The sequence below is a fragment of the Carcharhinus amblyrhynchos genome, chromosome 12 (assembly GCF_965287045.1).
Source record: "Carcharhinus amblyrhynchos chromosome 12, sCarAmb.v2.hapA, whole genome shotgun sequence".
Lineage (NCBI taxonomy): Eukaryota > Metazoa > Chordata > Chondrichthyes > Carcharhiniformes > Carcharhinidae > Carcharhinus > Carcharhinus amblyrhynchos.
In genome coordinates this window covers 30,800,675-30,828,420 of record NC_137335.1, presented here as the reverse complement: position 1 = coordinate 30,828,420, position 27,746 = coordinate 30,800,675, and the positions used below count along the sequence as shown (strand labels likewise).

General features: G+C 46.2%; 1 protein-coding gene across 2 annotated transcripts in view; it reads right to left on the bottom strand.

The window, feature by feature from the left end:
• The window catches only part of acat2 (acetyl-CoA acetyltransferase 2), a 119,467-nt gene extending 96,410 nt beyond the window's left edge, over positions 1-23,057 (bottom strand). For both annotated transcript variants that reach the window (XR_013888260.1, XM_080200315.1), the window contains exons 1-2: positions 22,962-23,057; positions 7,813-7,947 (exon numbers count right to left, since the gene is read on the bottom strand). Coding sequence is in view for 1 of the 2 variants with exons in the window: in XM_080200315.1 (XP_080056441.1) it covers positions 7,813-7,947; positions 22,962-23,013 (187 nt within the window). In the remaining variant the exon portion in view is untranslated. The remainder of the gene's footprint in view (positions 1-7,812; positions 7,948-22,961) is intronic.
• Between the last annotated feature and the right edge of the window lie 4,689 nt (positions 23,058-27,746).

Genomic DNA, 27,746 nt, shown 5'->3' with positions numbered 1-27,746 from the left:
GGAGGAGAGGTGTAACACAGATATTAGAGGGAGGTTTTTCCACACAGAGGGTAGTGGGGGTATGGAATGCTCTGCCAAGTAAGGTGGTGGAGGCAAGCACGCTAGAGTTGTTTAAGAGCAACTTAGACAGGCACATGATTGGGTTGGAGACGGGTGGATATAGGAGATTGTTTTAAATAAGGGTCATTAGCATTGGGGCATCCCTGGTAAGGTAAATGGATATGGTACGATAATAATGTTTCTTTTTCTCTTTTCATTCACAGGTTTCAAGTTGGTCCGCCTTGTTATCCAATGAGGGGCATACACGCGATGGGTCGTACTTGGGCTGCTCTTGGTTGTTCGAGATTGGCCTAGTGCTTCATGTCATCAGTGTGTGCTTAAACTGGACCAGATACTGAGCAAGACGACAGCTCAGTGACTATCGCTGATTGCTGTGCAGACACATGGATTTGGGCCGGTGTCTGTGGGAGTTTGCGCATTCTCCCCGTGCTTGCGTGGGTTTTCTCCAGGTGCTCCAGTTTCCTCCCACACCCCAAAGATGTACTATTAGGCTGATTGGCAGTAATAAACTGTCCCTAAATCAGTTTCCCTCAATCTGGATGGCCATAAAACATTAGATAAGGGTCATGGGTGGAGGCGGGGGACTGGTGGTGTTAAGATGGCGGCACAGGCTCGTTGGGCCGAAGGGCCTGTTTCCTGGGCTGTTTTTGTTCTTTGTATAGAGCTCAGTGTCTGTAGCTCAGAGGCCAGCTCAAGGTGGATGAGCTGGCCTCTGAGCTACAGACACTGAGGCTCATCAGGGGGAGAGAGGGTGCCCCTAGACTGGCTAAATCTAAGGGTCAGGGACAAAAGGGGGCTGCTGGGAGGAGGAAGGGGGGTGAGGAGCGGAGGCCTCAGCCTCTTAATCTGCATAACAGGTTTGAGGTTCTTGCTTCCAGTCTGGAAGAGGACGAGGCAGGTGAGGTTGGTGAGCAAACTGCACACGGTACAGTGATGCAGCAGGACATAGGCAAAGAGAGGGGGAAAAGGAACGTAGTAGTGATTGGAGATAGTGGGGTGAAGAGTATTGACACTGTCCTTTGTCACAATGACAAAGTGCACAGAAGGGTGTGTTGTCTGCCTGGTGCTCGGGTACGGGATGTCGCAGCTGGGCTGCAGAGGAACCTGGAGTGGGAGGGTGAGAACCCGGTCGTTGTAGTACATGTGGGTGCCGGCGACGTAGGCAAAGTGCGGACTGAGGATCTGGGGAGGGAGTATGAGAAGCTGGGAATGGAATTAAAAAGTAGAACCGACAAGGTGGTCGTCTCTGGGCTACTGCCTGAACTGAGTGCAGACGGGCGTAGGGTTGACAGGATAAAGGAAGTGAATGGGTGGCTCAGGGATTGGTGTGGGAGGAATGGGTTCGAATTTATGGGGCATTGGCACCAGTATTGGGGTAGGTGGGACTTGTTCGGGCGGGATGGGGTTGGTCTGAATCGTGCTGGGACCAGAGTGTTGGCGAATCGAGTAAAGAGGACTGTAGACAGGGCTTTAAACTAATTAGGGGGGGGGAGGGTGCGAGGGTAGGTGACGCTACGAGGTCTAAAGTTAAGGATAGGGTACAGGTAAGGGAAGAGGCCAAGGATGTCCCAATTGGTGGCGTTACGGCAAATAGGGTCCAGGTGAAGGCTGGGATGAAAGCGCTTTATCTGAATGCACGAAGCATTCGGAATAAAGTGGATGAGCTGGTGGCGCAGATCGACACAAATGGATACGATCTGGTGGCCATTACAGAGACGTGGCTGCAAGGTGACAGGGACTGGGAGATGAATGTACAGGGCTATCAAGTGTTTAGGAAGGATAGGCAGGAGGAAAGAGGGGGTGGCGTAGCTCTGCTGATTAAGGATAGTATCAAGGTGGTAGCAAGGGATGATATCGGAGCCAAAGAGCAGAACGTGGAATCGTTGTGGGTGGAGATTAGGAACAGCAAAGGGAGGAAGACGCTGGTGGGTGTCGTCTATAGGCCCCCGAATAATGATCTGGAGGTGGGGCGGGCTGTTAACACGCAAATAAGTGCGGCGTGCAGGAATGGGACGGCAGTAGTTATGGGAGATTTCAATCTGCATATTGATTGGTCGACCCATGTTGGACGAGGTGGGCTCGAGGAGGAGTTCTTGGAATGCTGCCGGGATAATTTCCTTGAACAGTGTGTGTTGGAGCCGACGAGGGAGCGAGCTATCTTGGATCTGGTGCTATGTAATGAGGCGGGTAGAATTAGGGACCTTGCGGTGAAGGATCCTCTTGGAGAGAGTGATCATTGTATGGTGGAGTTTCTGGTGCAGATGGAGGAGGAGAAAGTGGGTTCCCAGACACGCGTACTTTGTTTGAATAGAGGGGAGTATGGTAGGATGAGAGAAGAATTGGCAAATGTGGACTGGGGGAGTGCGTTGGAAGGTAGGTCTGCTGAGGAGCAGTGGAGGATCTTTAAGGAGATCTTTCTTGGTGCTCAGCAGAAATTTATTCCGATGGTTAAAAAGGACAGTAGGAAGAGAGGTAATAAGCCGTGGATAACGAAGGAGGTGAAGGAAAGTGTTAAATTAAAAGCGGAGGAATTTAGAGTAGCTAAGAGCAGTGGGCGAGAAGAGGATTGGGAAAGGTTTAAATGTCAACAAAGATTGACAAAGAAGTTGATAAAGGAGGGTAGGAGAAGCTATGAGGCTGGGCTAGCACTTAATATAAAAAAGGATAGCAAGAGTTTTTATAAATATATAAAAAGGAAGAGGCTGGCTAGGGTGAACGTTGGTCCTTTAGAGAATGAGAAAGGGGACCTAGTGGTAGGGGATGGGGATATGGCTAAGGTCTTGAATAACTTTTTTGTTTCTGTCTTCACGGAAGAGGACGTGAATAATTTGCCGGGTGTTAGCGATGGAAAGGTGGTAGGAATGGAGGGTCTTAATGACATTACTGTTACTAGAGAGGTGGTGCTCGACAGACTGGAGGGGCTGATTGTGGACAAGTCCCCAGGACCGGATGGAATGCATCCGAGGGTTCTGAAAGAAATGGCGGAGTTATAGTGGATGCCTTGGTGGTTATTTTCCAGACGTCGCTGGATTCCGGGGAAGTGCCGGAAGATTGGAAAACGGCTAATGTTACGCCGTTGTTTAAGAAGGGTGCCAGGCAAAAGGCGGGGAATTATAGGCCGGTTAGTTTAACGTCTGTGGTAGGTAAAATGTTAGAATCCGTCATTAAGCAGGAAATTGCGAGGCATCTTGAAGGGAATTGCTTGATAGGGCGGACGCAACACAGTTTCATTAAAGGGAAGTCGTGTCTGACAAATTTACTGGAGTTCTATGAGGATGTGTCTAGGGCAGTGGATAGAGGAGAGCCGGTGGATGTGGTCTTTCTGGATTTTCAGAAGGCGTTTGACAAGGTACCTCACAAGAGGTTATTGCAGAAGGTCAGGGGACATGGAGTTGGGGGTAGGGTGTTAGCGTGGATAGAGGATTGGTTGTCAAATAGGAGGCAGAGAGTGGGGGTCAATGGGTGCTATTCGGATTGGCGGTTGGTGACTAGTGGGGTGCCCCAGGGGTCGGTGCTGGGGCCTCAGCTATTTACCATTTATATAGATGATCTGGGGGAGGGAACCGAGTGCAGGGTGTCGAAATTTGCTGATGACACCAAGATTGGGGGAAAGGCAAATTGTGCGGAGGGTGTGGAGAGTCTGCAGAAGGATCTAGATAGGCTGGGCGAATGGGCCAGGAAATGGCAAGTGGAATTTAATGTTGGCAAGTGTGAGGTGGTCCACTTTGGTAGGAAGAATGGTAGGAAGGACTATTACTCACGTGGCGAAAAACTGCAGCAGGTGACGGTGCAGAGGGACCTCGGGGTCCTTGTGCATGAGTCGCAAAAACCCAGCTTGCAGGTGCAGCAGGTGGTCAGGAAGGCGAATGGGATGCTGGCCTTCATAGCGAGGGGGATTGAATATAAAAGTAGGGAGGTCTTGCTGCAGCTGTATAGGGCATTGGTGAGGCCGCAGCTGGAGTACTGTGTGCAGTTTTGGGCGCCGCACCTGTGCAAGGATATTTTGGCCCTGGAGGGAGTGCAGAGGAGGTTTACTAGGCTGATACCGGAGTTGAGGGGGTTGAGCTATGAGGAGAGGCTGAATAAACTAGGCTTGTACTCGCTAGAGTTTAGAAGAATGAGGGGAGATCTCATTGAGACATATAAGATGATGAATGGGATGGATAGGATAGAGGTGGAGAGACTCTTCCCGCTCAAAAAAGACAGTAGGACTAGGGGGCACAGCCTCAAGATAAAGGGGAGGCGGTTTAGAACGGAGTTGAGGAGGAACTTCTTCACTCAAAGGGTGGTGAATCTCTGGAATTCTCTGCCCGTTGAAGTGGTGGAGGCTGCCTCGCTAAATATTTTTAAGAAGCGGGTTGATGGGTTTTTGATAAGAGAGGGGATTAAGGGTTATGGGGAGAGGGTGGGAAAGTGGAACTGAGCCACAACAGATCAGCCATGATCTTATTGAATGGCGGGGCAGGCTCGAAGGGCTAGATGGCCTACTCCTGCTCCTATTTCTTATGTTCTTATGTTCTTATGATATGGGACAAATGTGAGCAATTGGGATTAGCTTCGGGATTTTAAAAAAAGGGACATGATGAACAAGTGAGCTGAAGGGCCTGTTTCCATGCTGTAAACCTCTATGATTCTAACACTGATCCCTGAGGCACACCATTAGTCACTGATTGCCAACCAGAAAAACACATATTTACCCCCACTCTTTGCTTTCTGTTAGTTAACCAATCCTCTATCCATGCTAATACATTACAGTTAACTCCAAGCACTTTTCTCTTGTACCTTTTGTGGGGCGTTTTGTCAAATGCCTTCTGGAAATCCATTTACACCACAACCACTGGTTCCCTATTGTCCACGGCGCTCATAACGCCCTCAAAGAATTCCAGTAAATTAGTTAAACATGACCTGCCTTTCACGAACCTATGCTGTGTCTTCCGAATGAGACAATTTCTATCCAGGTGGCTCGCTATTTCTTCCTTGATGATAGATTCAAGCATTTCCCCCACTACAGAAGTTAAGGTAACCAGCCTATAGTTACCCGCTTTTGTCAACCTTTTTTAAACAGTGGCGTCATATTTGCTGTTTTCCAATCTGCCGGAACTGCCTCAGAGTGCAGTGAATTTTGGAAAATTAACACGAGTGCATTTGCCAATTCCCCCGCCATCTCTTTTACTACCTTGGGCTGCATTCCATTAGGGCCAGAAGATCTGTCTACCTTTAGCCCCATAAGTTTGCCCAACCCTGCTTCTTTAGTAATAATGATCATCTCAAATCCTCACGTGCCATAGCCTTCTTGTCATCAATTTTTGGCATGTTATTTGTGTCTATGAGAAGAGTTGGATTGCCCAGCCCTTCTCTGCCAGCGTGCGATGGTCAATAAAGAAACGTCTTTCATCAGGGTCACAAGTCTTTGTGTTAGCTAAAGTTGAGCTCAATAATCCACCTCAGAAAAATCTCTAGAGTAGGGGAGTCTAACACTGGAGGGCATAGGTTTAAGGTGAGGGGAAAAATACAAAAGGGTCCAGAGGAGCAATTTTTTTCACACAGAAAGTGGCAAGTGCCTGGAATGAACTGTCAGAGATAGTGGTAGAGGCAGGTACAATTTTGTTTTTTTAAAAAGCATTTGGACAGTTACATGATTAAGATTGGTATAGAGGCATGTGGGCCAAACATGGGCAATTGGGACTAGCTTAATGGTAAAAACTACATGGCATGAACAAGTTGTGTCAAAGGGCCTGTTTCCATGCTGTAAATTTCTATGACCATAAGTCAGGACGTTTTGAGTTTAAGGTCACTCCTGAGACTTCAGCTGACACTGAGGGAGTGCTGCCTTCAGATGAAGCATTAATTTGAAGGTCTGTTTGCTTTCTCAAGTGGATGTAAAAGATCCCATGCTGCGATTCAAAAAAAAGCAGAGGAGTTCTCCCCAGTGTACTTAACCAACACTTGAAAAAGATTATCTAATCATGATCATTAGTGTGGAGATGCTGAATCACAATCACAAGGCAAGAGCGTTCTCTTCCTGTTGGGGAACACATCAGCGGTCACGGGCATTCGGCCCCAGATCTTCGGGTAAGCGTTCTCCAAGGCTGCCTTCACGACACATGACAACGCAGAGTCACTGAGCAGAGACTGATAGCCAAGTTCCGCACACATGAGGACAAAGAACAAAGAACGAAGGATGGACTCAACTGGGATCTTGGGTTAATGTCACACTATCTGTGACCCCCACGACTTGCCTGGGCTTGCAAAATCTCGCTGGAGACAATACACATCTCTTTAACCTGTGCTTAACCCTCTCTCCACTCACATTGTCTGTACCTTTAAGACTTGATTACCAGTAAAGACTCACATTCCAACCATTATTTGTAAATTGAGTTTGTGTCTTTAATATGCTGTTTGTGAACAGAACTCCCACTCACCTGATGGAGGGGCAATGCTCCGAAAGCTAGTGGCCTGTGTACCAAATAAACCTGTTGGGCTTTAACCTGGTGTTATGAGACTTCTTACCATGATCATTAGCCCATACAGATATTGAGTACTAAAGAACAGAAATTATGCTGAATCTTTATAAAGCTCTAGTTTGACCACGTTGTAAATACTGAATCCATGGAAAGGTGCCATAGGCAGTGGATGAGATGTTAGGTGTGGAGGCATGGACCAGGGTGATGGGGTGGGGAAGGGGTGAGGGGAAAAATTGATTGGTGGCATCATGCTGGAGTTGACAGAAATGGTGGGGGATGATCCTTTGAATGCGTAGGCTGGTGGGGTGAGAAGTTAGGACAAGGGGGAACTCTATCTTCTTCTGGGAGGAAACAGAGGGAGTGAAAGGGATGGTCCAGGAGATGGGGCGAGAACCTTGTCAACCACTATGGGTGATAAACCACAATTTAGGAAGAAGGAAGACATATCAGCAGTGCGATTTTGGAAAGTGGCATCATCAAAACAGATGCGGCAGTGGCGAAGGAATTGAGAGAATGGGGTGTGGAGAGCTTGTTAAGGTAGCTGTGGGAGTCGGTAGGATTGCAAATGGATACTGGTAAACAGTCTTTCATAGAAATGGAGGCAGAGAGGTCAAGAAGGGAAGTGTTAGAGATGGACCATGTGATAAAGGGATGGAAATTGGAAGCAAAATTGATAAATTTTGCCAGGTCTATGGTGGTAAATGGAGATTATTCAGGTCTCTGTTTGAGGAAGGAAAAAAAGAGTTTTCAAGCCATTCTGGTGGGGAACGGAAGTACAGCGGAATTGGACATCCATGGTGAGGAGCAGGTGGTTTGGGCCAGGGAACTGGAAGTTGTTAATATGGCAAAGGGCATCAGAGGAATAGCAGATGCAAGTGGAAAGGGACTGGACAAAAGGATAGAGAGGATGAAGTCAAGAAAAGAGGAAATTAGTTCTGTGGGACAGGAACAGGCTGACACAATGGGCCTACTGGGCAATGCTGTTTGTTCTTCCACTAACAACTTGGAACTTGCTACATTTGAGGCTGGTAGAAGTGATGATGATAAATGATTTGAAATGGAAATAAAGTGGACGCTTAAAAGGAATGAACCTACAATGTTATTGGGTTAGTGCAGGGGAATGGACAAGAATGGATTACAATAGTAATTTTGCCTCAGAAGTACTTAATTGGCTGTGAAAAGTTTTACAATGTCCTGAACACATGAAAGGTGCAAAGTAAACGCAAATCTTCGCTTTGTTTCTTTTGTTGTGTGCAACTCTCAATACTACACAATCACCATACTGTACCTGCGGGTAAAACCTGCCCTAAAATTACTTCAGACACATCTTCGGGTTTGATATTTGCTCTCTTCAGGACTTCTTTTATTACCACCGAAGCCAGGCTATGGGCAGCCAGGCTAGATAAGCTGCCATTGAACGAGCCTGCACAGACAAATAAATCCATAAAATCAAAATTTGAGAAGGTTTACCACAAATTAAACAATGCAGATCATAGAATTATCCCTAATGTGCAGAAGGAAGCCATTCAGCCCATTGAGACTGCACCAACTTTCCGACAGAGCATCTTACCCAGGCTCAACCCACTCCCTGCCTCATTCCCTTAACCCTACACATTTACCCCACTAATTCCCCTAACCTTGGGACACTAAGGGGCAACTTGGCATGGTCAATCCACCTAACCTGCACATCTTTAACTATGGAAGAAAACCGGAGTACCGGCTGGAAACCCATGCAAACACAACAAGAACGTACGAACTCCACACACTGTCACCCAAGACTAGAATCAAACCTAGGTCCCTGGTGCTGAGACAGCAGTGCTAGACACTGTGCCACCCGAGATCCTCAAAAGGAACATTTATTAATGGATAAATTGTTAAATTGCTTTTTGTTATATGTTTTATTACTATTTTGTAAGTCTGAAAATTTTAAAAACTCTGCACTATGTCACTGTTACCAATATTGTTTTTCTTATTCATTCCTGGAATGTGGGCATTACTGGCTCAGCCAGTATTTATTGCCCATCCTTAGTTGCCAGAGGGGTATTTTAAGAGTCAGACATGTTGCTGCAGAAATGGAGTCACATGCAGGCCAGACCAGGTAAAGGCAGAATATGTCCTTCTCTAAAGGCCATTAGCAAGTCAGGTGGGTTTTCATGACAATCAACAATGGTTAGCATTCCAGATTTTTATTGCATTCAAATTTCATCGTCTACCATAGCAGGATTCGAACCAGGGTCCTCAAAATATTATGCTGGCTCACTAGATTACTAGCCCAGCGACAATAGCACTATTGAAGTTTAGGTCTAAGGCGTTCAAATCAGGCGACTCTGACCGACACAAAAAAGCCAGATACGATCTAAGGAGATCCATCAAATATGCCAAAAGACAGTACCAGATCAAGATAGAGTCCCAGACTAGCGACACAGACCCCTGCTAACTATGGCAAGGTCTGCAAGACGTAATAGGCTACAAAATGAAGGCATTTAAGCTCACTGGCTCCAATGCACCCCTCCCTAATGAGCTCAATGCATCCTATGCCTGTTTTGAGCAAGAGATCAGCAACAGCATGCCCTCTATCCTTGAAGCCTCGGATGAACCCGTACCTGAGGTCACCACTGCAGATGTCAGAGCAGCTTTCTCAAAGGCCAACCGACAGAAAGCGACGGGCCCCAATGGGGTACTAGGACAAGCATTCAGACCCTGCATGGATCAGCTGGCGGGACTATGCAGACATCTTCAATCCCTCATTACAATAATCTGAAGTCCCTATGTGCTTCAAGATGATGACCATCATCCCAGTTCCAAAAAAAGCTTTGAAAGGCTAGTCATGGCACAAATCAATTCCAGCCTCCCAGACTGCCTGGATCCACTAGTTCGGCTACCACTGCAACAGTCCATAGCAAATGCCATCTCCCTGGCTCTGCACTCAACCCTGGAACACCTAGATGATAAAGACACCCATGTCTGACTCCTGTTTATTGACTACAGCTCAACCTTCAACACCATTATTCCAATGAACTTCATCTCCAAACTCTGTGGCCTGGGCCTCGGCTCCTCCCTATGCAACTGCATCCTGAACTGCTTAACCCACAAATCACAATCAATAAGGGTAGGCAAACAACACCTCCTCCACGATCATCCTCAGTACCGCTGCCCCACAAGGCTGTGTTCTCAGCCTTCTTATACTTCTTATACACCTGTGACTGTACGGCCAAATACTTCTCCAACTCGATTTTCAAGTTTGCTGACAGCACTACCGTAGTGGGTAGGATCTCAAACAATGATGAGACAGAGTACAGGAATGAGATAGAGAATCTGGTGAATTGGTGCAGCGACAATAATTTCTGCCTCAATGTCAACAAAGTGAAGGAGATTGTCATCAACTTCAGGAAGCATAGAGGACAACATGCCCCTGTCGACATCAACAGATTGAAGTAGAAAAGATCAAGAGCTTTAAGTTTTTAGATATCCAGATCACCAACAATCTGTCCTGGTCCTATTATGCTGATATTATAGTTAAGAAAGCCCACCAATAACTCTACTTTTTCAGAAGATAAGGAAATTTGTCAGCTATGACTCTTTCTGGTTGTATTACAGCTTGGTATCGCTCCTGCTCTGTCCAAGATCACAAGAAACTACAAAAGATCATGAATGCAGTCCAATCTATCATGCAAACCAGCCTCCCATCCATTGACTCTGTCAACATTTCCTGCAGCCTCAGCAAAGCAGCCAGCATAATTAAGGACGCCACGCACCCTGGACATTCTCTCTTCCACCTTCTTCCGTCAGGAAAAAGATACAAAAGCCTGAGATCGCACACCAACCAACTCAAGAACAGCTTCTTCCCTGCTGCCATCAGGCTTTTGAATGGAGAAAACGCTGGAAAATCTTAGCATTTGTCAAAGCTTTGAGAAAGGGCCATCTGGATTCAAAACATCAGCTCTGTTCTCTCCTTACAGATACTGCCAGACCTGCTGAGATTTTCCAGTGTTTTCTCTTTTGGTTTCAGATTCCAACATCTGCAGTAATTTGCTTTTATCCAGACTTTTGAATGGATATACCTTGTATTAAGTTGATCTTTCTCCACATCCAGGGCTGAAATGGTCACTACGAGAGGACACAGATTTAAGGTGCAGGGAAGCAAGTACAGAGGAGATGTTAGGGGTAAGTTCTTCACTCAGAGGGTGGTGAGCGAATGGAATCGGCTGCCATCGGTGGTGGTGGAGGCGAACTCGTTAGGGTCTTTTAAAAGACTTCTGGATGAGTATATGGGATCTAATGGGATTGGGGGTTATAGATAGGTCTATGGCTAAGTAGGTATAGAAGTGATCGGCGCAACTAGTGGGCCAAAGGGCCTGTTTGTGCTGTAGTGTTCTATGTTCTATAACCTTAACACTACATTCTGCACTCTCTCATTTCCACCACTATGAAGGTATGCTTTATATAGCGCACAAGAAACAATACTTTTCACTGTATGCTAATACATGTGACAATAATAAATCAAATCAAACTATGCCACTGCCTCCCCACATTGGTGATGAATTCAAAGTCTGAACATCAGTATCTGTTATCAACAATTTGAGATATATTGGAGTGTAGTCCCAATGTAACAGATTTAAGCAACTCAGAAAAATTAAAGCAAGAGATGCCTGGATAGAATTTCTCCAAAGAATCCCCAATCCCTCACCACAGCTTTGATGGGACTCCTGCAGAAACAGTATAAGTGGATTTTTCTACCAATTTCCACCTAATGTTTATTTATTAGTCACAAGTAAGGTTTACACTGACACTGCAATGGAGTTACTGTGAAAGTCCCCTAGTTGCCACAGTCCAGTGTCTGCACCTAACCAGCACATCTTTCAGAATGTGGGAAGAAACTGGAGCACCCAGAGGAAACCCACGGGGAGAATGTGCAAATTCCACTTGGACAATGACCCAAGCCGGGTCCCTGGCACTGTGAAGCAGCAGTACTACCATACTACCCCACTAAATTACAGTAGGAGATCAGGAAAACAGGTTTGAATAAATTAAGGAGAACCAGCCCGGATTTACAAAATGCAGATCACGCTTGATTAATCTAACTGAATTATTTTGATAAAGTAATAGCATAACTCCACTGATCCCTCAGGTGTCTAGGTGAGCTGCTACCTACAATAGGCGATTTACACCTAGAGTCGTAGAATCTTTACAATGCAGAAAGAGATCATTTGACCCATTGGTTCTGCACTAATACCCAGGCTTACCCTGTAACACTACATATTTACCCCATTAATCCCCCTAACCTTGGGACACTAAGGGGCAATATAGCATGGCCAATCAAGCTAACCTGGTCTATCTAGGTTACTGGGAAAATCACATCTTTTGAATACTGGCTACTGCTGTCACTGGTCAGATTTTTACCAGTTGCTAGGCAGATCATGTTCCATCATGTTTTGTTAAATTTTTATTACTGCTGTTAATAGACAGATCCATGACAGTACTCTTCTTGGAGCACAGACCGTTGGTGGTAGTAAACTTGGGAGATCTCATTGAGACGTATAAGATGATGAATGGGATGGATAGGATAGAGGTGGAGAGGCTCTTCCCGCTCAGAAAGGATAGTAGGACTAGGGGGCACAGCCTCAAGATAAAGGGGGGGTGGTTTAGAACAGAGTTGAGGAGGAACTTCTTCACTCAAAGGGTGGTGAATCTCTGGAATTCTCTGCCCGTTGAAGTGGTGGAGGCTGCCTCGCTAAATATTTTTAAGACGTGGGTTGATGGGTTTTTGATAAGCAAGGGGATTAAGGGTTATGGGGAGAGGGCGGCAATGTGGAACTGAGCCACGACAGATCAGCCATGATCTTACTGAATGGCGGGGCAGGCTCAAAGGGCTAGTTGGCCTACTCCTGCTCCTATTTCTTATGTTCTTATGTTCCTATTTCTTATCTATGTGCTATACAACTGGCTGCACGGTGGCACAGTGTTTAGCAGTGCTGCTTCACAGCACCAGGAACCCAGGTTCAATTCCAGCCATGGGTGACTGTGTGGAGTTTGCACATTCTCTGAGTCTGTCTGGGTTTCTTTCCGGTGCTCCTGTTTCCTTCCACACTCCAAAGATGGAGGTGGATTGGCCATGCTAAATTGCCCCTTAGTATCCCAAGATGTATGTAAGTTAGATGGGTTAGTAAATGTTCGGGATTACAGAGAGAGGACCCGGATAAGGCACTCTATCAGAGACCCTGTGCAGGCTCAATGGGCAAAATGGCCCCTTTTGAGAGCAGCATGGAGGCTCAGTGACTGGTTAGCACCGCTGCCTCGCAACATGACGGACAAGTTCAAATATGGCATTGGGTCACCGTCCATGCGGAGTTTGCACATTCTACCCAAGTCTGTGTATGTTTCCTCTGGATGCTCTGCTTTCCTCCCACAAGCCATAGATATGTGGGTTAGGTTAATTGGCCATGCTAAATCGTCCCTTAGTGTCAGGAGTACTGGTTGGTATAAACATAAAAGAGGAAAGGTGGTTCAACAATTGCTTACAAAAGAAATCATGGGTAATATTAAATCCAATGAGGAGACATATAAAACTGCCAGAAAAAGCAGCAAACCTGAGGAATCGAAGCATTTTAGAATTCAGCAAAACAGGGCAAAAATTTGGTCAAACGGGGGAAAATAAGGGTACAAGAATTGCAGGGAATATACAAAGCTCATATAAATAAGTGAAGAGAAAAACGTTAGTATAGACAAATGCATGTGCCTTACAGTAGGAAGATGGGGAAATTATAATGGGGAGCAAAGAAATGGCAGAAGAATTGAACACATACTTTGGTTCTGTGTTCACTGAAGTGGGCACAAATAACCTTCCAAAAACGTTGGGGAACCAAAGGGCTGGTGAGCGGGGGGAATTGAAGGTTTTGATAAAATTGTGCTGAGGAAATCATTTGGATTAAAGGCTGACAAATTACAAAGGCTTGATAATCTACATCCCAGAGTATTAAAGGAAATGGCCCTGGAAATATTGGGTGCGTTGATAGTCATCTTCAAAAATTCAACAGACACTGGAGCAGTATCTGCAGATTGGAGGGTGGCAGGTGTAACCCCACTATTTAAAAAAGGAGGGGAAAAAGAAAGAATTACTTATCAGTTAGCCTGACACCAGTAGTGGGGAAGATGCTTGAGTCCATTATTAACGACATGATAACAGAACATTTGGAAAGCATTAAAGGGATTGCATAAAGCCAACATGGGTTCATGAAAGGCAAATGTTACTTAACAAATTTAATAGAGTTTTTTGAGGATGTAACTAGTAGAGTAAATAATGGAGAACCAGTGGACGTAGTGTATCAGGACTTTCAGAAGGCTTCCCTATAAAGAGGTTAGTGGACAAAATTAAAGCATATGGGATGGGCGTAATGTATTGGCATGGATTGAGAATTGGCTGACAGACAGGAAACAGCAAGCCGGAATAAATGTGGCTTTTTCCAAGTAGCAGGCAGTGGCTAGTGGTGTACTACAGGGATCAGCACTTGGCCCCAGCTGTTCATATAAATGACCTGGATGAGGAAACCAAATGTAAGATTTCCAGGTTTGCTGACAACACAAAACTGGGTGGAATTGTGAGTTGTGAGAAGGGTGCAATGAGGCTTCAAGATGATTTAGACAAATTGAGTGAGTAGGCAAACACATGGCAGATGGAGTACAATGTGGTTAAGGTGAAGTTATACACATCAGTGTGAAAAACAGAAAGGAAGAGTATTACTTAAATGGTGATTGGCGAGGCCGCAGCTGGAGTACTGTGTGCAGTTTTGGGCGCCGTACTTACGCAAGGATATTTTGGCCTTGGAGGGAGTGCAGAGGAGGTTTACTAGGCTGATGCCGGAGTTGAGGGGGTTGAGCTATGAGGAGAGGCTGAATAAATTAGGCTTGTACTCGTTAGAGTTTAGAAGAATGAGGGGAGATCTCATTGAGACGTATAAGGTGATGAATGGGATGGATAGGATAGAGGTGGAGAGACTCTTCCCGCTCAGAAAGGATAGTAGGACTAGGGGGCACAGCCTCAAGATAAAGGGGGGGCGGTTTAGAACGGAGTTGAGGAGGAACTTCTTCACTCAAAGGGTAGTGAATCTCTGGAATTCTCTGCCCGTTGAAGTGGTGGAGGCTGCCTCGCTAAATATTTTTAAGACGTGGGTTGATGGGTTTTTGATAAGAGAGGGGATTAAGGGTTATGGGGAGAGGGCGGGAATGTGGAACTGAGCCACGACAGATCAGCCATGATCTTATTGAATGGCGGGGCAGGCTCAAAGGGCTAGATGGCCTACTCCTGCTCCTATTTCTTATGTTCTTATGTGATACATTGGGAAGTGTGGATGTACAGAGGGATCTGGGCATCCTTGCACACCAGTTAATTGAAGTGGAGAGTCAGGCGCAAAAATCAATTAAGGAAATAGTATGTTGGCCTTCATTGCAAGAGATTTGAGTTCAAAAGTAGGGATGTCATACTGCAGTTATACAGTGCCTTGCTGAGACCACACCTGGAGTATTGTATGCTGTTTTGGTCTCCCTACCTAAGAAATGACATTCTTGCACAGAAGGAGTGCAGTGGAGGTACACTAGGCTTGTACTGGGGTTAACAGAATTGTGCTATGATTGGTTCGACTGGCCCTGTAGTCACTGGAATTTAGAAGGATGAGATATCTAATTAAAATGTGTTAAATTTTAACAGAGCTAGACAGACTAGATGCAAGGAGAATGTTTTCCATGCTTGGGAAATCTAGAATCGGGGACAGAGTCTCAAGATATGGGGTGGACCATTTAGGACCGAAACGAGGAAACATTTCTTCACTAAAATAGTAAACCTGTGGAATTCTCGACCACAGAAGGCTGTGAAGGTTAAGTCATTGAATGAATACAAGATAGATTTTTTTTTCAGATTTTAACAACATTAAGTGGTATGAGGACAAAGTGGGAATTTAGCATTGAGTTTGAGGATTAACCATGACCATTATGACTCGTGGAGTAGGCTTAAAAGGTTAAATGGCCTACTCTTGCTTCTAGTTTCCTGACAAAGCTTGGTGTATAGGGGACAATTTCAAAGTTTGTGGATGATACAAAACTTGCAATTACTGTAAACTGTGAAGAAGACAATGTAGAATTTCAAAAGGACACAGCCAAGTTGGAGGAGTGGGCAGATAGGGGAAAGATGAAGTTCAATGCAGGTAAGTGTCTGACAAATTTACTGGAGTTCTATGAGGATGTGTCTAGGGCGGTGGATAGAGGAGAGCCAGTGGATGTGGTCTTTCTGGATTTTCAGAAGGTGTTTGACAAGGTACCTCACAAGAGGTTATTGCAGAAGGTCAGGGGACATGGAGATGGGGGTAGGGTGTTAGCGTGGATAGAGGATTGGCTGTCAAATAGGAGGCAGAGAGTGGGGGTCAATGGGTGCTATTCGGATTGGCGGATGGTGACTAGTGGAGTGCCCCAGGGGTCGGTGCTGGGGCCTCAGCTATTTACCATTTATATAGATGATCTGGAGGAGGGAACCGAGTGTATGGTGTCGAAATTTGCTGATGACACCAAGATTGGTGGAACGGCGAATTGTGCGGAGGGTGTGGAGAGTCTACAGAAGGATCTAGATAGGCTCGGCGAATGGGCCAGGAACTGGCAAATGGAATTTAATGTTGGCAAGTGCGAGGTGGTCCACTTTGGTAGGAAGAATGGTAGGAAGGATTATTACTTACGTGGAGAAAAACTGCAGCAGGCGACGGTGCAGAGGGACCTCGGGGTCCTTGTGCATGAGTCGCAAAAACCCAGCTTGCAGGTGCAGCAGGTGGTCAGGAAGGCGAATGGGATGCTGGCCTTCATAGTGAGGGGGATTGAATATAAAAGTAGGGAGGTCTTGCTGCGGCTGTAATAGGGCATTGGTGAGGCCGCAGCTGGAGTACTGTGTGCAGTTTTGGGCGCCGTACTTACGCAAGGATATTTTGGCCTTGGAGGGAGTGCAGAGGAGGTTTACTAGGCTGATGCCGGAGTTGAGGGGGTTGAGCTATGAGGAGAGGCTGAATAAATTAGGCTTGTACTCGTTAGAGTTTAGAAAAATGAGGGGAGATCTCATTGAGACATATAAGATGATGAACGGGATGGATAGGATAGAGGTGGAGAGACTCTTCCCGCTCAGAAAGGATAGTAGGATTAGGGGGCACAGCCTCAAGATAAAGGTGGGGCGGTTTAGAACGGAGTTGAGGAGGAACTTCTTCACTCAAAGGGTGGTGAATCTCTGGAATTCTCTGCCCGTTGAAGTGGTGGAGGCTACCTCGCTAAATATTTTTAAGACACGGGTTGATGGGTTTTTGATAAGAGAGGGGATTAAGGGTTATGGGGAGAGGGCGGGAATGTGGAACTGAGCCACGACAGATCAGCCATGATCTTATTGAATGGCGGGGCAGGCTCGAAGGGCTAGATGGCCTACTCCTGCTCCTATTTCTTATGTTCTTAAGTGCATTATTCTCATCAACCCTTTCTGTTACCTCCTCAAAACACTCCAGCAAGTAAGTTAAACATGATTTCCCCTTTCAAAATCCACATGAGTCTTCCTAACCAACTGACATTTTTCCACGTGACTACTAATTCTACCCTGAATAGTTAGCTGTTTCTTGAAGCTTGCCCACTGCTGTGTCAAACTGACTGGCCTGTAAATATTGGGGCTATCCATTCAACCATTTTTGAACAATTTTTGCAATCCTCTAGTCCTCTGGTTCCTCCCGAGTCTAGACAAGACTGGAAGATTATGGCAAGTGATCTGCAATTTCCATTGTCAATTCCTTCAATATTCTTGGCTGCCTCTCATCCAATCCCACTGCCTTATTAACACAGTGGTTAGCACTGCTGTCTCACAACACCAGGGACTCGGGTTCAATTCCCATTTTGGGTCACTTGCTGCGCAGAGTCTGTACATTCTCCTCATGTCTGTGTGGGTTTCCTCCGGGTACTCCAGTTTCCTCCCACAGTCCAAATGATATGCTGGCTAGTTGCATTGGCCATGCTACAAAATTTTCCCTCAGTGTACCAAAATAGGTGCCGGAGTGTGGCAACTAGAGGATTTTCACAGTAACTTCATTGCAGTGTTAATGTAAGCCTACTGTGACACTAATAAATAAACTTTAAACTTTAATATTGGATTCTCAGAGGCTATTTCCCAAGGCTGAAATGGTGACTACTACAGGACCCAGGTTTAAGGTGCTGGGGAGCAGGTACAGAGGAGATGTCAGGGGTAAGTTTTTCACTCAGAAGGTGGTGGGTGAGTGGAATCGGCTGCCATCGGTGGTGGTGGAGGCGAACTCATTGGGGTCTTTTAAGAGACTTCTGGATGAGTATATGGGATTTAATGCGATTGAGGGTTGTAGATAGGCCTAGTAGGTAGGGATATGATTGGCGCCACTTGTGGGCCGAAGGACCTATTTGTGCTGTAGTTTTCCATGTTCTATGTTCTATTTCATGTTTGGGAGATAAAACTGCAGGGTCACAGACATCCAGTGTGTAAAGACTGATTGCAAGGATATCTTACAGCTCTTCTGGCACGATGGTTCTGAGATAACAAGAGAGAGAGAAAAGAAAGTGTGTTGCATGGGATTAGAGACAGTTGCGCCTTTCCTACTTGCCACACTCCAGCACTTGTTCAAGTACACTAAGGGAGAATTTAACATGGCTAATGCACTTGACTGGCACATATTTCAGACTGTGGGAGAAAACCAGAGCACCCGGAGGAAATAAACAGAAACATGGGGAGAACGTGCAGATTCCGCACAGACAGTGACCCAAGCCAGGAATCGAATCCGTATCCCTGACGCTGCAAGGCAGCAGTGCCAACCACTGTCACAATGCTGGAGTTTTATGAAAGAAGTCATTTTATATATAACCAAGGGAAAGTTTTTGTGCAAATGTATGAAACAATGATCGTTGGATATAAGTTATATGTACCCATAAATGTGGAATTCATATGAATAACACCAATAAAGATGAGTTCAACATGAGTCCAAATAACGTAAATTGGGGAAGGGGAAAACTGGGGAATGAGAAGGAGGAGAGGTTGGTGACGTGAATTGAGCAAGTGAGACAGCAGTGCTAATAAGGCACTGGGATTGGATGAGAGGCATCCAAGAATATTGAAGGAATTGAGAATGGAAATTGCAGATCACCTGCCAGAATCTTCCAGTCTTGTCTAGACTCAGAGGAGGAGCCAGAGGACTGAAGGATTGCAAAAATTGTTCAAAAATGGTTGAACGGATAGCCCCAATATTTACAGGCCAGTCAGTTTGACACAGCAGTGGGCAAGCTTCAAGAAACAACCCTCCCTTCCCCAATTTACATTGTTTGGACTCATGTTGAACTCATCTTTATTGGTGTTATTCATATGAATTCCACATTTATGGGTACATATAATTTATATCCAACGATCATTGTTTCATACATTTGCGCAAAAACTTTCCCTTGATTATATATAAAATGACTTCTTTTATAAAACTCACTTTGGTACGAAATAACTTCAGAGAGCCAACGGCCTCTTACCTGAGACAGGAATCTGGGGATAGAGCAACCGAAGAGGGATAAACAGGAGCTGATGCCACCTCTGCAACTCAGGACATGTTTGGGTACTGACCTAGTCTTGCTGAACAGTCTCTCGTTAGGCCAGCCCAGGCTTTTCCTGTGCCAGTGATCAATAATGAGCAGGGCCACTCAGGTCATTCAGCTGCGGTTAGCTTTGAGCTTCAACCATCAGCCAATTCTGTCCCCTCAGTGAGTAGTGAAGGAGTGGGGTCCACCTGAGAGGGGTGGCGAAGGGTAGATACTGAAGGCATCACTGCAATTAGCTTCATGCAATCTGTTTAAAGGCTCCTCGAGAGGCAGGAAGGTGAGGTGGAGAAGCAGCCAGCTACTGCCCAAGTTGTGGCAGGAGCATTCACCATGACTGGCCACATTGTGGAGATGATAACTCTTCTGGCCAGCATAAAGGAGCTGTCGGCTGCCGGTGACAATGTGCCATGGATCAATTCATGGGTGAACCAAGTTCACTCAGCCAAGCAGCCAAGCCTGGTCAGCAGCAACTTGCTATCGCGGCAATAGTGTCATGGGATAAATTTCAATCAGATCTAGCAACTCAAAACAGGATATCCATATAACACTGTAGGCCAACCGCAGCAGCAGAATTGTATACAACCATAATTTGTAACCTTATGATCTGGCATATTCTTTACGCTACCATAACCATCAGCGAGAGGATCAAGCCTGGTTCAATTAAGAGTGCAGGAGGTAAGCATCAGGCATATCTGAATATGAGGTGTCAATCTGGTAAAGCAATAACACAGGACTACTTGTGTGCCAAACAGCGGAACAAACACAAATTATACAGAGCTAAGGGATGCTGCAACCAACAGATCAGCACTGCAGTCTTGCACAACGATGACAGACAATTAAACAACTAACTGGTGGAGGAAGTTTCACAAATATTACCATCCTCAATGATGGCAGAAGCCCAGTGCAAAAAGCATTTATCTTGATGCATTTGCAGCTACTTTCCGCCAGAAGCACCAAGCGGATGATTCATCTTGGCCTCCTCTTGAGGTTCCAATCATCATAGATGTACGTCTTCAGCCAATTCAATTTGTTCCATGTGATATCAAGAAATGACTGGATACAGCAAAGGCTATGGGCCCTGACAACATTCCTGCAATAGTACTGAAGATTTATGCTCCAGAACTTGCCATGCCCCTAGCCAAGCTGTTCCAATACAGCTAACAACACTGATATCCACCTAACAATGTGGAAAGTTGCTCAATAATGTCCTATCCAAAAAGAGCAGGACAACACTGCCAATTATCACCCCGTCAGTCAGCAAAATGATAAATGGGTCATCAAAAGTGCTATCCAGGGGCATTTACTTAGTAATAACCTCATCACTGACACTCAACCTGGGTTCTGCCAAGGTAAGTCAGCTCCTGATCATCCAAACATGGACAAAACAGTTGAACTCAAGAAATGAGCAGTTGCCTTTGATATCAAAGCACGATCTGATGAAGTGTGGCGTCAAGAGCTCTAGCAAAACTGAAGTCAATAGGAATCGGAGAAAATATCACCACTGATTGATTTCAAACCTAGCCAAAGGAAGATGGCTACGGTCATTGGGGATTAATCATCTTAGACCTGGGACATTGCTGCAGGAGTTTTTCACGGTAGACTCCTAGGCCCAACCATCTTCAGCTGTTACATGAATGACCTTCTCTCCACCGTAAAGTCAGAAGTGTGGATATTTACCAATGGTTGCGCAATGTTCAACAACAATTTCAACTCCTTAGATATGGAAATAGACCATGTCATATGCAGCAAGGCTTGAACAACATTCAGCCTTGGACTGATAAGTGACAAGTAACATCCATGCCACATAATGTCAGACAACGGCCATCTCCAGCAAAAAGAATTTAACCATCGCCTCTTGACATTCATTGGCATTACTAATGTTGAATCCCCTGCTATCAATGTGCTGAGGGTCACCATTGACCAGAAACTCATCTGGACTAGCCATATAAAGCTGATGCTCCAAGAACAGGGCAGAGGCTCAAAATTTTGCAGCGAGTAGCTCCTGAATCTCCAAAGCTTATCTATTTACCTAAATAAGTGCTTCTCCTTCAAGACTTAAGAAAGCTCAACATCATCCAAGTCCAACCAGCCTACTTCATTGGTACCATATCCACAACCTTCAACATTCACTCCATCCATCACTGATGCACAGTGACAGCAAGTATCAATCTACAAGACGCATAGCAGCAACTCATCCTAGCTTTTTCAACAGTACCTCCCAAACACAGGTTTTTTTTTAATCACCTAAAAGCTCAAGGAAAGCAGGTGCATAGGAATATCACCATCTGCAAATGCCCTCTAAGTCACACACCATCGTGATTTGGAACCATTTTGGTGTTCCTTCACTGTTGTTGAGTCAAACTCCTGGAACTCCCTTCCTAATAACACTGTAGGTGTGCATACACCACAAGGACTGTATCAGTACAAAAAAAGCAACTTACCACCACCTTAAGGGTAATTACGGATGGGCAATAAATGCTCATCCAACAATGAATAGAAAAAAATTGAGGTGTTCACATTCATTAGTATAGAAATGGAATGCTGGCTTTGTCCGTGTTTACAAACTGAATATTCCTTTTGTAAATTAACTGGCTTTCTCTAAATGTTCTTTGCCATTTTAACTATACCGATTTAAGGTTTTTGATCCAAAAATAGAAAATGCTGGAAAAACTCAGCAAGTCTGATAGCATCTGTAGATGACTCTATTCTCTCTCCACAGATGCTATCAGGGTTGCTAAGATTTTCCAGTTTTTTCTGCTTTTGTTTCAGATTCTAGCATCCACAGTCATTTGCTTTTATATTAAGGGGTTTTGATCTTTGCTTTTTTTTTAAAAGAACCCGTAACTAGCTGAAATGCTGCTAGTTTCTGATTTTTGGATTGCGAGATAAGGCTCCACCGAGCTAAAAGCCATTTATGTTTCAGTTCAACGATTTTGCATTCCCAGTTCAACATATGGGAGAAAACCGAATGGTCTAGTTTCCTCTCACATTCCAAACATGTGCAGGTTAGGTGGATTGGCCAATGCAAATTGCCCCCTACTGTCAGGGGGTCTAGCTACATGGGGTTATGGGGCATTGTGGTTGGTGCAGGTCTGATGGGCCAAATGGCCTCTTTCTGCACTATTTGGATTCTATGATATTGATAAAGGCTGCTAAAGGATTTGAAAAATTGATTACACTGAGCTTAAACTGTGTGAATATTTTTTGTTTCCCTTACCCTGACTCACTTCCTGTGAAAGAAAACAAGCAATCAGATGCTGGTGTGAGCATCATGCCAGGCAGTCAGGCAGTTTCCAATTGGTTGCTAGCTCTGAGGCTGGTTTAGGGAGTAAAGGAAGGCTAGGCCGCCCCGCCGGCCCCCCGACCCCTGCCGGCCCCCCGACCCCCGCCCCGCCGGCCCCCCGACCCCCGCCCCGCCGGCCCCCCGACCCCGACCCCCGCCGGCCCCCCGACCCCGACCCCCGCCGGCCCCCGGACTCCCGCCCCGCCGGCCCCCCGACCCCGACCCCCGCCGGCCCCCGGACTCCCGCCCCGCCGGCCCCCCGACCCCGACCCCCGCCGGCCCCCGGACCCCCGCCCCGCCGGCCCCCCGACCCCGACCCCCGCCGGCCCCCCGACCCCCCGACCCCGACCCCCGCCGGCCCCCCGACCCCGACCCCCGCCGGCCCCCCGACCCCGACCCCCGCCGGCCCCCCGCCCCCGGACCCCCGACCCCCGCCCCCGGACCCCCGCCCCCCGCCGGCCCCCCGACCCCCGCCGGCCCCCCGACCCCCGCCCCCCGCCCCTCACCCCCCCGCCGGCCCCCCCGCCCTGCCGGCCCAGTATTCTCACCGATCGGGGTTCTGGCAGCAGAGACAATAACGACATCCTCATCCTGACTCATGGCGATAGAAGTGAATGTTCGGCGGACAGCGGGGCGGGGCTGTATTCAACCCCTCCCACATTCACCTCATATTCATCTCCTTGAGCCAAGAAAGAAAACGTTTATTTTAATCATTTTCTTACATTCAACATTCTTTTCAAAATGAATATAGACTCCATTTAGTGTAATCTATGGATATTATAATCTGATATTTCATATTTCATAAATTTTTAACAGAACAGAATGCCATTCGGTCGTATTTACGTACTCTCAATAAAAATAATTCGTCTCGTACCAGTCCACGCTGTTTGCTGGTAGCCCTGTATTGTTTTTCTTCTTCAGATGTTCCCCGGGCCACGTTTGAGTCTGACTACATTACACTTAGGCAGCGCACTCCAGATCTCAACTAAAATGTTTTTTTGCCCACATGCAACTCTTGCTTCTTTTGCCAAAGACCTTAAATCGATGTTCTCTGGTTCTTGATCCTCCCAGTAAGAAGTTTGACAACACCAGCTTTAAGTCCAACCGATTTATTTGATAGTAAACTCAAGATTTCGAGGTTAAACTCTTCGTCTGGTGACTTAAACCTGGTGTTGTCAGACTTCTTACTGTGTTTACCCCAGTCCAACGCCGGCATCTCCGCATCTTGATCCTCCCGCCAACAGAAACATTTTCTCCCTCCATATTCTGTCCAGACCTTCGTGGTTTTGAACATCTTGTCAGTTCTAATTTACTTCAGTTTGTGGTTATAGGTAAGATTAGATTCCTATTTGATTCAGGATTTTCTTACTGCTGCAAATCAAACACCACTCCATGAAGACCAATGCATAATCGAGATTTAGAGCAATGTGTCAAAAGTGTCATATGTTAACATGCAAATAAACATTTGGGTTAATGGGGATATGAAAGGTCCCACATGTCTTTTTTTTTGTCCAGGAAGTTCAAGTTTTCTTTCTAACCCCCTTTGGAATATTGGCCAAAATTTTACAGCCCTGGCCACTACAGGAATCTGAGAAAATGGAAAAGCATTGACAAAGAGGTGAAAAGGAATGTAGTGGTAATTGGGGATAGTGTGGTTAAGGGTATTGACACTGTCCTTTGTCACAATGACAAAGAGCACAGAAGGGTGTGTTGTCTGCCTGGTGCTCGGGTCCAGGATGTTACATCTGGGCTGCAGAGGAACCTGGAGTGGGAGGGTGAGAATCTGGTCGTTGTGGTACATGTGGGTGCCAACGACGTAGGCAAAATGCGAACTGAGGATCTGGAGAGGGAGTATGAAAAGCTGGGAATGGAATTAAAAAGTAGAACCGACAAGGTGGTTATCTCTGGATTACTGCCTGAACCGTATGCAGACGGGCATAGGGTTGATAAGATTAAGGAAGTGAATGGATGGCTCAGAGATTGGTGTGGGAGGAATGGGTCTGAATTTATGGGACATTGGCATCAGTATTGGGGTAGGTGGGACCTGTTCAGGTGGGATGGGGTTGGTCTGAACCGTGCTGGGACCAGAGTCCTGGCGAATCATGTAGATAGGACTGTAGATAGGGCTTTAAACTAATTGGGGGGGGGGAGGGTGCGAGGGTAGGTGAAATTACGGGGTCTAAAGTAAAGGAGAGGGTACAGGTACGGGAAGAGGCCAAGGATGTCCCAGTAATAAAGGCAGTAGGGTGCATGAGTAAGGTTGGTGGCGTTCCTGCAAATAGGGTACAGGTGAAGGCTGGGATGAAGGCACTTTATCTGAATGCACGAAGCATTCGGAATAAAGTGAATGAGCTGGTGGCGCAGATCAGCACAAATGAATATGATCTGGTGGCCATTACAGAGACATGGCTGCAAGGTGACAGGGACTGGGAGCTGAATGTACAGGGGTATCAAGTGTTTAGGAAGGATAGGTGGGAGGAAAAAGGGGGGGCGTAGCTCTGCTGATTAAGGATAGCATCAGGGTGGTAGTAAGGGAAGATATAGGAGCCAAAGAGCAGAAAGTGGAATTGTTGTGGGTGGAGATTAGGAACAGCAAAGGGAGGAAGATGCTGGTGGTGTCGTCTATAGGCCCCCAAATAATGATCTGGAGGTGGGGCGGGCTATTAATGCGCAAATAAATGCGGCGTGCAGGAATGGAATGGCGATAATTATGGGGGATTTCAATCTACATATTGATTGGTCGACCCATGTTGGACGCAGTGGGCTTGAGGAAGAGCTCTTGGAATGCTCCCAGGATAGTTTCCTTGAACAGTGTGTGTTGGAGCCAATGAGGGAGCGAGCTATCTTGGATCTGGTGTTATGTAATGAGGCAGGTAGAATTAGGGACCTTGAGGTGAAGGATCCTCTTGGGAAGAGTGATCATTGTTTGGTGGAGTTTCTGATGCAGATGGAGGAGGAGAAAGTGGGTTCCCGGGCCTGTGTCCTTTGTCTGAACAGAGGGGAGTATGATAGGATGAGAGAGGAATTGGCAAATGTTGATTGGGGGAGCACATTGGAAGGTAGATCTGCTGAGGAACACTGGAGGATCTTTAAGGAGATCTTTCTTGGTGCTCAGCAGAAATTTATTCCGATGGTTAAAAAGGATTGTAGGAGGAGAGATAGTCAGCCGTGGATAACAAAGGAGGTAAAGGAGAGTATTAAATTAAAAGTTGATGCGTTTAGAGTAACTAAGAGTAGTGGGCAAGAAGAGGATTGGGAGGGGTTTAAATATCAACAAAGAATGACGAAGAAGTTGATAAAGAGGGGTAGGATAAACTATGAACCTGGGCTAGCGCTAAATATAAAAAAGGACAGTAAGAGTTTTTATAAATATATAAAAAGGAAGAGGCTGACTAGGGTGAACGTTGGACCCTTAGAGGATGAGAGGGGGGACTTAGTGGTAGGGGATGGGGAAATGGCTGAGGCCTTGAATAACTTTATGTTTCGGTCTTCACGGAGGAGGACATGGATAGTTTGCCGGGTGTTAGCGATGGAAAGATGGTAGGAGTGGAGGGCCTGAATGACATTATTGTTACTAGAGAGGCAGTGCTCGGCAGACTGGAGGGACTGATTGTGGACAAGTCCCCAGGACCGGATGGAATGCATCCAAAGGTTCTGAAAGAAATGGCGGAGGTGATAGTGGATGCCTTGGTGGTTATTTTCCAAACATCGCTGGATTCCAGGGAAGTGCCGGAAGATTGGAAAACAGCTAATGTTACACCGTTGTTTAAGAAGGGTAGCAGGCAAAAGGCAGGGGATTATAGGCCGGTTAGTTTAACGTCTGTTGTAGGTAAAATGCTCGAATCCGTAATCAAGGAGAAAATAGCGAGGCATCTTGAGGAGAATTGTTTGATAGAGCAGACGCAGCACGGTTTCGTTAAGGGGAAGTCGTGTCTGACGAATTTATTGGAGTTCTATGAGGATGTGTCTTGGGCAGTGGATAGAGGAGAGCCGGTGGATGTGGTCTTTCTTGATTTTCAGAAGGCGTTTGATAAGGTGCCGCACAAGAGGTTGTTACAGAAGGTTAGGGGGCATGGAATTGGGGGTAGGGTGTTAGCGTGGATAGGGGATTGGCTGTCAAATAGGAGGCAGAGAGTGGGGGTCAATGGGTGCTATTCGGATTGGCGGTTGGTGACTAGTGGAGTGCCCCAGGGATCGGTGCTGGGGCCTCAGCTATTTACCATTTATATAGATGATCTGGAGGAGGGAACCGAGTGTATGGTGTCGAAATTTGCTGATGACACCAAGATTGGTGGAACGGCAAATTGTGCGGAGAGTGTGGGAAGTCTGCAGAGGGATCTAGGTAGGCTGGGTGAATGGGCCAGGAAATGGCAAATGGAATTTAATGTTGGCAAGTGTGAAGTTGTCCACTTTGGTAGGAATAATGGTAGGAAGGACTATTACTTACATGGCGAAAAACTGCAGCATGCGACGGTGCAGAGGGACCTTGGGGTCCTTGTGCATGAGTCGCAAAAACCCAGCCTGCAGGTGCAGCAGGTGGTCAGGAAGGCTAATGGGATGCTGGCCTTCATAGCGAGGGGGATTGAATATAAAAGTAGGGAGGTCTTGCTGCAACTGTACAGGGCACTGGTAAGGCCGCAGCTGGAGTTTTGGTCGCAGCACTTACGCAAGGATATTTTGGCCTTGGAGTGAGCGCAGAGGAGGTTTACTAGGCTGATACCGGAGTTGAGGGGGTTGAACTATGAGGAGAGGCTGAATAAACTAGGCTTGTACTCGTTAGAGTTTAGAAGAATGAGGGGAGATCTCATTGAGACATATAAGATGATGAATGGGATGGATAGGATAGAGGTGGAGAGGCTCTTCCTGCTCAGAAAGGACAGTAGGACTAGAGGGCACAGCCTCAAGATAAGGGGTGGACAGTTTAGAACGGAGTTGAGGAGGAACTTCTTCACTCAAAGGGTGGTGAATCTCTGGAATTCTCTGCCCGTTGAAGTGGTGGAGGCTGCCTCGCTAAATATATTTAAGACGCGGGTAGATAGGTTTTTGATAGGCAAGGGGATTAAGGGTTATGGGGAGAAGGCGGGAAAGTGGGACTGAGCCATGACAGATCAGCCATGATCTTATTGAATGGCGGGGCAGGCTCAAAGGGCTAGATGGCCTACTCCTGCTCCTATTTCTTATGTTCTTATGTCTGTTAACTTCCAGCGGGATTTTACAGTTTTGGGGAGAGCAAGACCATAAAATCCCACCTTATGTGTCTGTGCTTTATCCAAACTATCTCCTCTTTGAAGACCTCCCATTGTTCAATTCCTAGTTTGACCAACAAATTTTAA